Here is a 14,291-nt window from a genome sequence, read left to right on the forward strand (position 1 = left end):
GATAACTTTACCAATTTGTGACCCAATTTTGTGGAGAAATTGTTTGTCAAAATACTCAATTGACAGTTGGGGTATACGAACCCAGGCTGCCAACTTCTTAATGGGTTCCTCATCTGATACAAAATTTGGAACCCATTTTCGGATGGTCAGGTAGCTTTCTCCAATCATCCATGGACCTTGCGACATGACAAACTCATAATCAACAAAATTATTGAATCGGACCACATAATAAGCATGTCCTACATCCGTCAAAGCAATATCTCCTTTAAGGCTCCATTTCGCCCTGAGTCTCTTCATAAGGACCTCGTAACTTAACCTCCTATCGAATAACTTGATAATTAGGGCATTCTTCCATGGACCCCTGAGTCTCTTTTTCTCTTCTTTTGTTAACAGGATTGTAGGGCAGCCGTCATCATTATCATCACAGTCCAACGGGATGTCTTCATCCGAAACCGCCTCGTCTTCCATCTCCCCATTCTCAAAGAGTGGATTCATAGTTCTTCCATAACCTCGAGCCGCTTCACTATACGAGACTGTTTTCGGTCCTAGAACCCTCATATCTGGAGATTCCTCTACAAAGGTCTCCATTAGGGGTGTTAATGAGCCGAGCATGCTCGTGAACTGCTTGATGCTCGGCTCGCTAAAGTTCGGTCAAAGCTCGGCTCGAGCGGGCTCGACTCGAGTTCGGGTTCGGCTCGAGATATTAACGAGTCAAGCTTGAGCTATCCCAGGCTCGGCTCGAAAGCTCGTGAACAAGCTCGAGTTTTTAAGAGTAATAATAATCGAGTCCCATATCGGTTGATTGCACCTGAATGAAAGGTTGATATCTATATAAATTAAACTCATATTTCTAAATTTATTCTTTAGTTGGGTCGGCCATTTGGCTTGTTCATTTAAATGGGCTTCTCAAATTTATTTATCATCAAAAACTAAAAGTACATCATGATTCATATCAAAGATATAATCATACAAGCACCACTCGTGTACCTCTGACTTCAGCTCTGCCACCACCTCCAATTGAATTTGTTGTAGTATGTAGATCATCCCTTTAAATAACCTCTTTACTCTCCCACATCGTTATTCTAAATAAACTCGCTGATACAAGTAGTCCCAAAACAAAACCACTTTGTTTTTGAGGAAGCTATGTATTCTCCCACATCGACCAGACAAATAAGAAGCTAACTAAAATATGTTATAAAAACAAATGCCTAGTTAGGCGGATAAGTCAATGCAGATGTCAATATTTTTTGGCCCTTCAATGTTTAATACTTTGGGCCTGTTTTGGCTTTGAAGTTAAATTTAAATTAAATTGGGCCGAATAGATGAATAGATTTGAGTTTAGTAATCAAAATTTTGAACTAGAATCAATAGCTTAGCTCAAAAGTTACGAGCTTTTTCCAGGCTCGTTAAACTTCGAGCTCGAGCTGAACCGAGCCTAATTCCGAGCCCGAGCTCGAGCTCAATTTCCAAGGCTCGTCGAGCTTCGAGCTCGAGTCGAGCCTAAGTTTAGAAGTATCGAGCCAAGCATGCCTAGGTTCGGTCTCGACTCGGCTCATTAACACCCTAGTCTCCATATCCATATCCCCATTCACATCCTGGTCTCGCAATGCCCCCTCTACTCCATTTGGGTCTCTATCTATTCGTTTACATTTCTTATTCGACCTCTACAAATCAAACAATGATACGATATAAAGAGAGTAATTCAATAACAACTCGATTTCCCTTCTAATATTTCAGACCTAAATCCAAATATTTTTGCCTGCAGCAAACCAATGGAGAGAAATTAGAACACCATTAGCTAAGTATAACCATTGAGTTTATGTAGACCAAACCCGGTAATTTCAGGGTAACCATGGACAATGTCGAAACCCAAATCATATTAAGAACATATACACATTCGACCGAGTTATCATGGATAATATCCCAATTAACATATTAGCATTCTCAATCTTAGCTAGTTGGGCATAAGGCGTCGTCCATTATACACCGAGAAGCATTCTACATGACATGGGGATAGAGATTAAGGAAAATACAAATGATAATGATGATGGTGTTAGCATGATTTTTATACATTGACCACCAACACCACCATTAAATCTTGAATTATAGTTATTCAGAATTACAAATACTAAACAACTCACATGAACACTGCTTGGCTAAAGCTCTAACTTCTGCGTACCTGGCTCTTCAGAGCTAGCAGAAGCATCTGATCGTCTCCTCTTTAACTCGTTGTCACCCAATTGCAATGATATATCACTTTCTGAACCATTCCTAAAAACTGACAGATTAGACCGCCGCTTCATCTCCTCTTGGTCAAATTTATGTAACGGAGATTGTCTGCCGAAACTAGGGATAAACTGATGCTCCACGCTTGGGCTTACCTTCTCCCCGTCTTCCACATTATATTCTGTGTCCATTGCTGATGTATTAATATCAGGAACAGAAGATCTCCTGCTATCCAATGGAAGTCCAACAGGTGGGGGAGGAGAGGAATCACCTACTGCTGAATTCATTGCTGTTGCAGATGCAACTATTTGTTCTTGCACTGCCTCTGCAATCACAGGTTATCTTAATCGCGGGATATAATAACAAGAATCAGGGTTATATATAACAAACTTTTATATAAGGTGGTCTTACACAAAAGACCACCTTGGTGTCATATAAGTTAAGCACTCGAACCAATTAGTTAAGCACTGAAACCAATTAGTTAAGCACTATAACCAATTAGTTAAGTAATTGAACCAATTAGTAAAGCAATGAAACCAATTAGTTAAGCAATGAAACCAATTAGTTAAGCAATGAAACCAATTAGTTAAGCAATGAAACCAATTATTAAAGTGGTTTTTTCGGTAAGGCGGTCTTACACAAAAGTTGTCGGTTATATATTGTTCTTTATCTTGCATTGCAAAATTAGGAGACATTGACATAATAAGAAAGATTTCCTTCTTTGCTCTTCTGGACTGTGGAAGAGCACGATATAACAACAGAAAACAAATAGCAATTTAAGAATCCAAATTGCATGAAAATGCAACTTTAATAATTCCATAGTAATATATTTACTGTTATTGACTACACTCAGACAAACATATAAGCTCTCCAAAAATCACATAGTCCTAAGCCTATATGCTAACTATCCTTGAGATAACAAAGAACCATTTTTGTCGAACAGATGGCAAAATAAGTAGTCAGAAAATATATATATCAAAATGCATTAGATTGATTGCAAGATTTCTTGAGATTCGTAGCTACATGAAATAGGAAATACCTTCAAGGCCTTGGCTGGTTGTGATGAGATCAAGCTCAAGCAGATTGAGAAGACGTCCTAAATCAACACCACTAGTCCAATTCTCGGGTGCAAAGCCAACTTTTAATTTGAGACGACCACGATTAGCAGTTCCACCCCATATGATGCCAATTGGGCGTGGTTTATCCCCATTTTCCCCTACTAACATAATGAGGCTTCCACTGTCTCCTTCAAGGTCAAAGGTTTGCTGGTTCTCACCAACAACAAGAAAATCAGTCAAGAAACATATTCCCTTCTCATCATTGTACTCAAGTGCATAAGCTAATACAACACCAGTTGTCAGCCCAGAACTTCTACCAACTTTCATCACTCGTTTTCCAATTAAGCTACTAATAGGAGATTGCAGGTCTATATGCTTCACATCTCCTATCTCCCCAACCCCTTTCACAGACGTACTTATGGTTGACATTGCAAAATCATCCACAAACGGAATGAATGCTCCATCTGCTCTCACAAATGTCTCTGCAAATGTTGGAAAAACATTCATACATCAGCATAATAATATGTAATGAAATATCTCATCCGAATCCACATAAATAGCCATGGAGATAGCAACATAGGACACAAGTATCAGACAAGACAAAGGAACAAACAAGTCTCGACATTCAAAATCTAGATTTGGGTTAAAAACATAAAACAATTAATAGCATGAAAACAACATACCAGCAATTCAGCATCATATCACAAACTTTTAACCTTGGAACTTAATAATATCCCATTAAGATTCTACCTTAAATTAGGTGATGTAAACAGTATCTCCCAATTCCTGTTTTGTTCTAATCTGAAACATCTTAATTCAATTTCCAAATTTTTACCAACCATAGACTTCATGATGTGTTTCGGTTGGAAATATTTTATAAGTTTTCATCTAGACAAAAATTTAATTCCAATTTCCTCCTCTGTCCCAACTTAATCTATACATTGGGGATCTGCACAGAGGTGAAGGAGAGTAAAAAGGTAGCGAGAACAAAGTGGATGAATGAGTGGGGGGCAACTCTAGATAAAAAGTAAAAAGGAAAATCGTACTGAAACTAAAATATAAAGATTAATACTCCTGCCCATATTGTTGTCATACAAAAAAAAAAAAAAAAAAAAAAGAGGAAAGATCATTTACTGTGATGTTTACCATCATGTATATTACTAATTGACCAATAGCCAATTAGTAACATACCATATTAAATTTTTTAGGGTTTTTTTGGTAAGCAAGAAAGAAACTTCATTAATCACCCACCAAACGGCAAAATGATACAAGGCACCAAACAGTAAAATGATACAAGGCAAAAACAAACAACAAAACACTCAACTGAAGGTGAACAAGCCTTCCAGGAAGGCTCCTTCAACCTATGTCTTCAATTCAGCAACCAAACAACATCATCAACATCTATCCTTTGAACCACTAAGCGAAGCTATATCATAATTCTTCCATTTCAAAGACTGTAAGGAGAAGCATCTCAGTAGTAGGTTCATTTGAATTCTTTTATTCTCAACCTTAGGCAAATGAACTGATAGATTTTACAAGCCTGGTTTCTTTAACTCCAAATGGTTTAGTTTGTTATTTATTCGAAACTTGACAACTATTATGGGACTTCTGAAAAGTAAATATTGACAACCAAAGTAAGGCGGGGGGAGTATTAGACATCTAGAGAAGGAATAAGTGTAGACTGTGAGATAAAACGCGCTACCTGGGTTTATTCCAGCGAATATACCATACCACAGGTCATCTGTGATGAAGGACGTAGCCCTCTCCACAGCACCTAGATAAACACCAGGGCCAAGATTTGGAGGCAGGGGATGAAACATCTTCTGGCTCGGATAATCTAAGTCAACTGCAACATGCCGATTCGTCAGGAAGCCCACTTGTCTGCTTCCAGTTTGACTCCTTACAATAGCACCCAGGGTTCCATAAGTCTCTTGGCTTGCCACCTGCGGATAAACAAATTATATAGTAACTATAGTAAAGATAATTTCAGCAAATTTCCTAGGGAAGAGAACTAACACAAAATTTTTGAAACCAAAACACAAACTAGCATGGATGGAGATATTGACGGTTTATCCACTGATTACGAAAATCTCTAGCAATATGATTATATATTGGAGTGAAATATGAGGAAAAGGCATCACATAAGTTCACGTTATTTTCTTTGGGAATAGTTCACCAACTAACTCATCAAGAGAAAGCCAACAAAAAAAAGATAAGAGGAATAGAAGGAGAATCTCAAGAGGAAAGAAAAGGAACATTTAAGTGAGAGATTCACTCTTATTCACTGAATTAAGATAAAGAGACCCCATGCCTCTTCCAGATCCCAAATTAGGTTAAGCATCACACATTGTCCTCAACAAGAAAAAAGATCTAGTTGAAGAATCCATTTAACAGACATGAAGTTAACCTTGTAATCAAGCTACAACGAGCTTGCAAAGGATAGCAGTGATGCTTGATCTGTGAAAAAAGGAGTTGACTCCGTCTCCAGCTATATACACTATAACATGGAAAAGGGAGCAGAGCTTTGCCTAAGACAGAATCTACAATTTCAAAAAACCTATAACTTCATATCTTCATGAACAAAACATACAGATGATGCATAAATGGCAAGTGCAATTACTTCATCCAGCAACCGGACAACTAGGCATGATTTGGTCCATATACCTCAAAGAAATATGGTAACTTCTAACAAAAACTGGGACAAGAAATGCTGAACTCCAGAACCCCCCCACCCACCCCTACCCCCACCCACCTACCCCCCGGCAGCCAAATTGCTCTTCGTGATTGAGTTGCGCGAGCTTAAGTTCAGAACCCCACAGAAAATATTCGCAATTGAAGAAATAACAGCATTAAAATAGGTCCTATCAAGCAGAGGATTGTGGTAACAGTGAAGAATGAGCTTGATCAAGAACATAGATATAGAGCACTGACAGACTCTTTATGAAGAATGAGTTTTGATCAAGATCATGGATATAAGGGCACTGAGTGACAGACTCTGGTGGTCTGGCTTAGGAACTAATACAATGCCAACACTTCAAGAAACTTATGATGTTCAACATCAACCCTTGATCTATACTGCCTAAACTCAGATAAAAGATTCCAGTATCTAATATTTTAGAACACAAAGGCCCTGTTCTTAATGTGGGTGTAGGCATGTTGACTCCGCATTGGCATTTTTATTTCATCATAACTTATAGAACCATCTGTTCAGGCCCAACTTAGTAGCTACCGCCTACCCAAGCACTAATATCAAATCCTAACATACTTAAAGAAGGAAGTGCAAGGAATAAGAAAAAACAATTGTATCAGTCACATGAAAGAAAAGGAAAGAAAATACAGAACAGAAGCCAACCACGTGAGAGAGACACGAGAAAAAGAAAGAAATAGAACTGCATCAGCATGAGAGGAAAAAGAAGCTTCGAGAATGAAAAGAAAATGTTATTAGTCAAGAAGACAACCAATGGTGTAAAAACTAGCCCGAGTTAACTCGTATCGCCCGAGTTAACAAGGTTTTGGAGGCTGGCGATACGAGATATCCCGAGTTGTAAAGGTGTTTTTAAAAACGGCGATATCTCGGCCGGTTCAGCCGATTCGAACGAATTTTGTCCGCGTTAAACGTTATTAACCTCACATCTACTCGGTTTTCAGCCGAATTCCCCATGTTTTCGACAAAAAGAAAGGGAAAAAGGAAAGAAATGGAGAAACTCCACTGAAATATAGTAGAGAACTCCATTTTCAAATCTAAAACAAGAGAGAAAAGAGAAGGTAGACAAAGAAATTCATTTTAGGTCATGTGTACGGTTTAGGGGAGGGGACTAGAGTAGGTAGTGAGTGGGGCTGACATGGGGATTCTATTTCAAATTTCCAATTCCTACGCGACAACCGCGACACGGTCCGCGACAAACGCATCATTTCCGCGACCGAGACTCCGCGACCGATCCCACGACCGTGACCGATACCGCATTTTTTATCTATGCAACCAACCGGAGCACTGGCCTAGTATTTGACCCCACAACTTGGGTCGCGAATTCAATGAGAAAATAAAGTAAGATCTTTGTCCATATTGTATATTCGTATCCAAAAAATAAAAATAAAATAAAACGTGCTCTCTATATCTTTACCTGAAAAACAGACATTGTCTGTCAATGGCTTAGTGGTGTCAGGTGAATTTGAAAACCACCAAAAACATAAATGAAGTCAACAGTCTCAATCACTTATGATTGAGCTTTGCGTTAGTCGTAATATGCAATTTGCAAATTAGAGTTTGCTTCTGTTAAGTGCTTCAATTACACAAAATTTGAAGAGATATAGTGAAAATAACTGAGCGCTTTCACTTGAAATGAATATTTATGGTCCGAATAAGATTGAATTTTGAGAAATTTTCATGTTTCAACTTCTTACAATTACTTCTTGCCCGTCTTCTGAGTGCACTTTATTTTGTTTCACAGGCAGGGCCGGGCTTGTCTAACGCATGTCCAACGCGTGCCTGTTAAATACTGTTGCGTCTGGGGTTGCTTGAGGCGCATGGGCCAGCACATCTACGTGCCTTACACCTACGCGCACCTCATTCGAACTTTTTGAAACTAAGCGAAAGTGATAGGATTATAGGAAGACTCCTAAGAAAATGGGGTTGCTTGAGGCGCATGGGCCAGCATATCTAGGTGCCCTACGCCTAGGCGCACCTCATGCACACTTTTTAAAACTAAGGGCAAGTGGTAAGAAGACTCCTAAGAAAATCCTTGAATTCCTATCTAACAGAAGACACCAAAAGATTGCCTCGTAATATCAAGAAGAGACTAAAAAGTGTAAATAAACGCTGTTAATTTATTCTTCTAGATGAATGGAATTGGGTAAACGGTTGTAGCTGTTGACACAGGAATTTAAATTGATTGTATCCGCCTCAAAAAATATTGATCCGCATAACTGGAAAACCTAAATGGCTAAATGCATCTGCTGATACATTGCTGTCGGCTATCAGTTACATGATTAAATCTAAGATCCAAGAATGTCCGGCAAAAAGAACAAGAGGAATCAGTTTCCGCAACTTCAGTTTGCAGTGCCCAAGTTATATCTCCAAAAAATAAGCTGGTGATTATATATGCTGATCATTTTTATTGTTCGTAAGAGCCAAGTGAGACACCATTCAAACTTTTCAAATGCAGCTGTGGAACTCCTGAAGCTATCCTGAAAGAAGTGATGTTTAAAGTTGCTTGTAGAGAAACAGAAACTACAGCTCAAAGTAATATGTTGTTAGATTTTTTTGTTTAGGCTTTGCCTGCTTATAGAGATTCCGTAAGTTAGTCAGTTAGTCAGTGCCTTGTTGGTATGTTGTGGCTCCAAGCTAGCTGCACATGATGGGTTAGCTTAGTCCCCTTCTAGAAGGTGGGATAAAGCTAATACTGATGCATTTTGTGCTAGTTGGTTTTGATTCTTTGCTGCCATGATCTTGTATTCATCTCCTTACTATTAGTATTAAATAAAATTTCTATTTTAATTGCCAAAAAAAAACATATCTCAAAGCTGTGCATTCCTAAAGCTGGGAACTGGCATAACTAAACTAGGAAAAGACAATATAACTAGCATAGTCAGTCTGGTACGAATTCAGCAACACATATCCATGTTTGTTTCACTGCGTTCCATACAGGCATACAGCAATATGTTGGTCATTCTTCACCCTATAAGGCTATAATCCGGTTTTACTATCATCAGCGGAAACTAAGCTCTAACAGTCTAATTTTGCATTTGAGGACTCATATTATTCTTCAATTTTCAAAAACCTGTCTGTATTTGTTGTTAGTAAGAAGGGCAATTGGAACATAGGCATATATTATATTTGTGCTAAGTAAGCATATTTTCTATGTACACCCAGGGCACAACAAGGACATAAATGGATTGACAAAGAAAGATACGAAAATAGATAATTACACTTTTTATGCACAACTTAGATCACTTACAAACACAGCTCTAGGGCACAATAAATACATAAATGTATTGACTTTGTCGACAAAGAAATACTCCATCCATTTCGATATAATGGTAACCACTTTGACTTTGACACTATTCGCAAATTTCAATTTGAATACCATTTGTGATTTATACGCAAGGAAAAATAGTCGTGTGGGGTCTTGTTTGATTCGTCTCAATATGTACGTTCAGAATATCAACTTTTTATACCTTTTACGAATACAAAATTTGAGATATTAATGTTCAAACATTTACATTGGCAAGCGTGAAAAGGTAAAATCTAACCATTATATCGAAATTGAGGGAGTATATGACAACAGATAAGTATGCACTTTACGCACAATTTAGATAACTTACATTATGCTAAAGACTGACATTTAAAATATTCATGTTACTCTTAAAGACGTCAAGTAAATATGAACAAGAAACCGTTTTGATAAACCAAAAGAAGAAGCACCTGAGAACCTGAACCAATACATGAATCATTCCCACGCAGATCATCCACAATCTCAGTGTAAAGTTGCTCTTTAGGAGAAGGCTCTGGAGCTCCAAAATATGAGAATTCTACGACATCCACATCACACCATACGCCTCCTGGTCCCTAATAAATAGTTTTGAAAGCCATCAATAATGGAATATCAAGTTGCTCTTGCTTGGCATACTTAACAAAATACTTCATATATAATAAGAGGAGGTCTGACAAGCGACAAAATCACTTTCAAGCAAGTTTTCAAAAGTCAAAACGTGGAGACACATATGATATCGTCCATTTACCAGGAACCATTAGCCCTACTTGCCGCAGTGTTTTGCGATACTATAAAAGCCATCCCCCCTGCCAGTTTGATAGCTTTACTTAAGAAGATATTTGCCGGTTTTATAGAGAAAGAGTGGGAAATTTCATTGGAACCACATGATATTTGGTGTTTTTGTGAAGTTTCTGCATGAACTACAATTACAGACCCTGAAGCATAAAAGCTGAATTACTGAACACTCCCTACCACATTATCATTAAAATAATAGTTTTAAAGTGCAGATGTAACTTGTTTGCTGAAACTGAAATGTCGTACTGGTTTAATTTTACCTTGTACATTTTTGCATTTGTTATTTTGTTGGGAGGCCAGGTTGACTCTCTATACATCCTTCCTTATTGATGATTTTTTTTTTCCTCAACATAGCCAGAAAAGGGGTTGTAGCAAGCAAACAATTAAATATAGGAAGGGTACACTGGCAATCTATGTCACTCAGACTCAGTCACTCGGTCAGCCATCTTACTTAATATTTCCATATTCTTGGTCCAAAATGAAGTGTCAAGTATCCATATACATGGCTGGAGTTGAGGAACAGACATGTGTACTTGAGATGTAATGAAGAGTCAAGTAACATAGAGAGCACATTGAAGCATATTGCATACTTATATTTAAAAACTAACTAGAATTGATAGCGTAGTGATAAGGATGAAGGCATAAATTAAAAAAATATCATAAAACTTACCTCTAAGGCAGTAGGTAAACATTGGATGGGGCTCAGCCATTGCTTGTGTACCTTCCTTGAAACAAAAACAAGAATGGCGGGTACTTCAGTCAACACACCCTTTTTGATGCGAAAACCAATTGCTGTTCCCAGACTATAACAACGTAAAATTTTGCTGTGAAAAGCCCTTATGGTCATCAACTCAAGCAAAGTTGTTGCTCGCTGACCTTGAGGTAGCCGACCAAGAGTTTCAGGAAGAACTCCTTTTTGAAGATTTGCAAAGTAATTTGCCCTGTCTTCAGCAGCATCACTTATTCGACAGGAAGCAGGCCATGAGAAATAAGCTGCGCTGCTTTCAGAGTGCTGCCCTGCCGATGCAAAGGGCTGAAGTGGCGGACTCAAAGAAGGAAAATAATGGTGGCCGCATGAATTCCTTTCCAGATCCAGTGCTGATTCTTCCGATGGGATAGGACCAGAGCAACGAGGTCTGTTTAGTCGGCCCCGATCCATTTTCCACTACCTAAAATGTAAAGCATTTTATTAATTTTACATGTAATTCAAGGGAAAAAAATTGATGCCTTTTTCTATTACACTCTCGTCTCTTGTTCAATTCTTATTACATAAACAAAAGAAAAGTGCATTAATCTATTTGAGAAGCACTACCACAACTCTCGGAATCCCACTTGAACTTTTTATTTGAGAGGGGGGATTAAGTAATAAAGAACTACATTCAAAGAGCACCATAATCATCCCCGCAATTTGGACATTCAAACACATATCTATGTAAAAACATAAGTACACTTCTTAAATATTCATTGAAAATATTTCACGCGACTTCAAATGAACACGTAATTTGAGTTTGAAAGACATGATTTCATGCTTGCACTAATCACAAAACAAAAATCTCGATTATGCAAGTTTGTTGCATTGAATGGACAGTCTAGCATTAGAGAAGATATGTGAATGAGGACATATCGACAATGGAAGATCAGAAAAACGAGCATTGTATCTGTTATGTGTTGCAAAATGCATCATACTAAAACGGCATTACGCTTTAGAAATAATGTAAGGTTATCCAAGTCTGTTACTCTTACAAAAAACAGATTTTGCATTATTTTTTTTTCCTTTGAGGATAAAACCCATGGTTTCATTACCCACCAAACAAATGATAAGGGGTTTATCAGATAGTCAAAATTCCTAACTACAACTCGGCTACATGAAATCTTTACATCTTTTATATGGACTGAAAGGTCCACCAATCTGACAAAATCCTGAATAAGCATGTCCCTGAGCTAGGTCAGGAGGAGCACCCGCGCTTGGCCCATGGAGAAAAGTTCCATTTTCATAGTTCATCCTAACATTAAAGGGTTATAAACAAATAGCCTTCAAAACTAGGCCTTGATGGTTGTCCAATGAAATCGAGGCCTTGTTAGTCATCTTCTTAAGGCATCCAGGTACGAATCTAACATTAATACACTATCTTGTCTTGAACAGAACCACCTACCACATACATCTCCTTAAGCTCCAGAATTCAAATTCTTATTTCAATCAAACCCATAAATTATATTATAAAAATTAATTCAACCAAACTAAACTTCATTATGCCCTTAAAGTATTGGTCTTTTCTACTCTGCTCCCTCCTTTAAAAAAAACAAATCAACATCCAAACATAGAATCTAATAAATAAAATAAAAAAACTGAAAAAGGATATATGATTTTCAGTGTCAAATATAAACTGGGTATAGGCTCATTACACATCAAAACAACACCAAAACAAAGCAAACAAAAACCCAACATAATAAATTAAACAATCTGAAACCATCATATCAGGCAAAATCCATCATCCCCACATGAGACTAATTGATTAAGCAATGTTTGGATCTATAAATACAAATAAAATCAACAGAAAAATCCAAGACAGTCCAGACAAAAAGGATAAGTGAAAAAATACATAAGGTAAAAAAGCTATACACTGTTGTCAACACCGAGAGCAGTGGTAGAGACTGGGGGGTGGTTGGAAGTTCCCAAAATGAAAATCCACAATGGCAGCGCCGCCGACTAGTGGTGGTGATACAACTAGAATATGGTGGTTTTGCTCTCGGAATTTTTAAGAGGAGACAATCACAACTCCGGAGTCCGGAAGAAGGAGATGAAGAGCAGCACGCCAGCACTCCTGCGAGTTGGAGGTTGAGGAGAGAGAAAATTCATTTGGGGTTTTACTCTTTTTTTCCGAAATTAATTTATTTCTTTTAAAATTACTGTCTTTTCCGCTGTACATCGAGATACTCCGTAACTTTTACCCGATTTTCTGTTACTTTATTCATTTGGAGTATAGTTTTGAGTGATATCCGATCAAAATGCTAGAAGAAGCTGAATTTTCAAAATACACCTCATTTTATTTTATTTTCCGTTTTACCGTTTATATAAGTAAGAAAATCGGTTCACTTTTTTATTATTCCAACATAAAACTGCCAACTGAATAAGCGGTTATATAATATAAACCGCTAATTGAATTGTCGGTTTCCTTTTTAATGAACCGCTATCTCAATGAATGATTTACTATACATCCTTTTCTTTCTACTAGTCGAAACTCACTCACAAATTCCCAAAAAAAAAGTTTAAAACAAAGAACACCGCGTACGATTCCACAAATGTTACTCACTCATCCATCTACCGGTCACCAGCCGTTTCAGCCACCATTCTTACTGGGCCCCCATCACCGCCTACTATCGGCACGTTTCCGATTTCATCAATGCGTGAAATTTGCGCATGACCACCAACGACGAGAGATCATCGATCGGCAACCACACACCACTTCTAGTCACCCTCCTTGCTCAAGGACGTCGCCACCAGCAATATCACCGGAAGTCGCCTCCTATCGTCGTCACGCTTCCGATACCCATCCCTTCCTTGCCGTCGATTTCACCGCATAACCACCAGTTGAGGTGGTTGAAATCAGGTATATTGATCTAATGAAATATTAGTTTCTAGGAAGAACGGGTGAATTACTTACTCCAACAAGGAGCTTGTCAGCTTCGACTCTTAACTCTTAAGACAACTTTTCTAGTGGAAGCACCCGGGTTTCGGTGGCGCGCGGTAGCAACACCTCAATATAGGAAGCAGAGACAAGTTTTGGGGATGTTGCAAGTTGGGGGTTGATTCAATGGGTTTATTAGAAATTGAGATTTGAATGGAGCGATGGATGTCATTAGCTTGATGGAGGTTACTGACAGGCTTAAGTCGTATCACCTAATCAAAGATAAACCTAAAGTCACTAGCTAGATAGCAAGGGAAGTCAGGATCGAATCCACAGGGAAACAGCGTTCTTTCTATTACTAAGAATAAAATCTAGACTATTGCGAACAAGAGTTTGGTTGATTTGGTGTAATACCCCGAATTTTTAAAACTCGGTTTAGGCTTAATTATTTTTATTTAGCTTAAAATCGTTTTAAGTCCTAAAGTTCGAACTTTATTTTTAATTAACGAAGTTTTATTTCGCTTGAATTTTTAAATATTGTTACACTATTTATTAATTTTCAGATTCTATGATTTAATTTCAAATTTACGAGTTTA

The 14,291-nt window shown here is 37.9% G+C and overlaps 1 protein-coding gene across 2 annotated transcripts; it reads right to left on the reverse strand.

The window, feature by feature from the left end:
* Positions 1-1,862: 1,862 nt before the first annotated feature.
* LOC110799084 (protein NARROW LEAF 1) lies at positions 1,863-12,935 on the reverse strand. Of its 2 annotated transcripts, none has more exons than XM_022004287.2 (6): positions 12,690-12,935; positions 10,740-11,234; positions 9,706-9,849; positions 4,987-5,227; positions 3,266-3,766; positions 1,863-2,551 (listed from the first exon to the last, which is right to left on the reverse strand). In XM_022004287.2, exons 2-6 carry the CDS (start codon positions 11,226-11,228, stop codon positions 2,157-2,159), a joined length of 1,770 nt encoding a protein of 589 aa, XP_021859979.1. In that variant the 5' UTR covers positions 11,229-11,234; positions 12,690-12,935; the 3' UTR covers positions 1,863-2,156. The 2 variants fall into 2 exon arrangements, with proteins under 2 accessions (XP_021859979.1, XP_021859978.1); XM_022004286.2 differs by having other exon boundaries at positions 10,740-11,238; positions 12,690-12,934.
* Between the last annotated feature and the right edge of the window lie 1,356 nt (positions 12,936-14,291).

Source organism: Spinacia oleracea, chromosome 1 (genome assembly GCF_020520425.1).
Source record: "Spinacia oleracea cultivar Varoflay chromosome 1, BTI_SOV_V1, whole genome shotgun sequence".
Taxonomy (NCBI): domain Eukaryota; kingdom Viridiplantae; phylum Streptophyta; class Magnoliopsida; order Caryophyllales; family Amaranthaceae; genus Spinacia; species Spinacia oleracea.

Bases quoted from the DNA above. Each gene is read 5' to 3' on its own strand.
- LOC110799084 (XM_022004287.2), bottom strand. From the start codon at position 11,228: ATGGATCGGGGCCGACTAAACAGACCTCGTTGCTCTGGTCCTATCCCA. The intron at 9,850-10,739 runs GTAAGTTTTATG...ACTATTTATTAG, and splicing joins GTTTACCTACTGCCTTAGAG to GGACCAGGAGGCGTATGGTG. The intron at 3,767-4,986 runs GTAGCGCGTTTT...CAACATTTGCAG, and splicing joins ATTCGCTGGAATAAACCCAG to AGACATTTGTGAGAGCAGAT.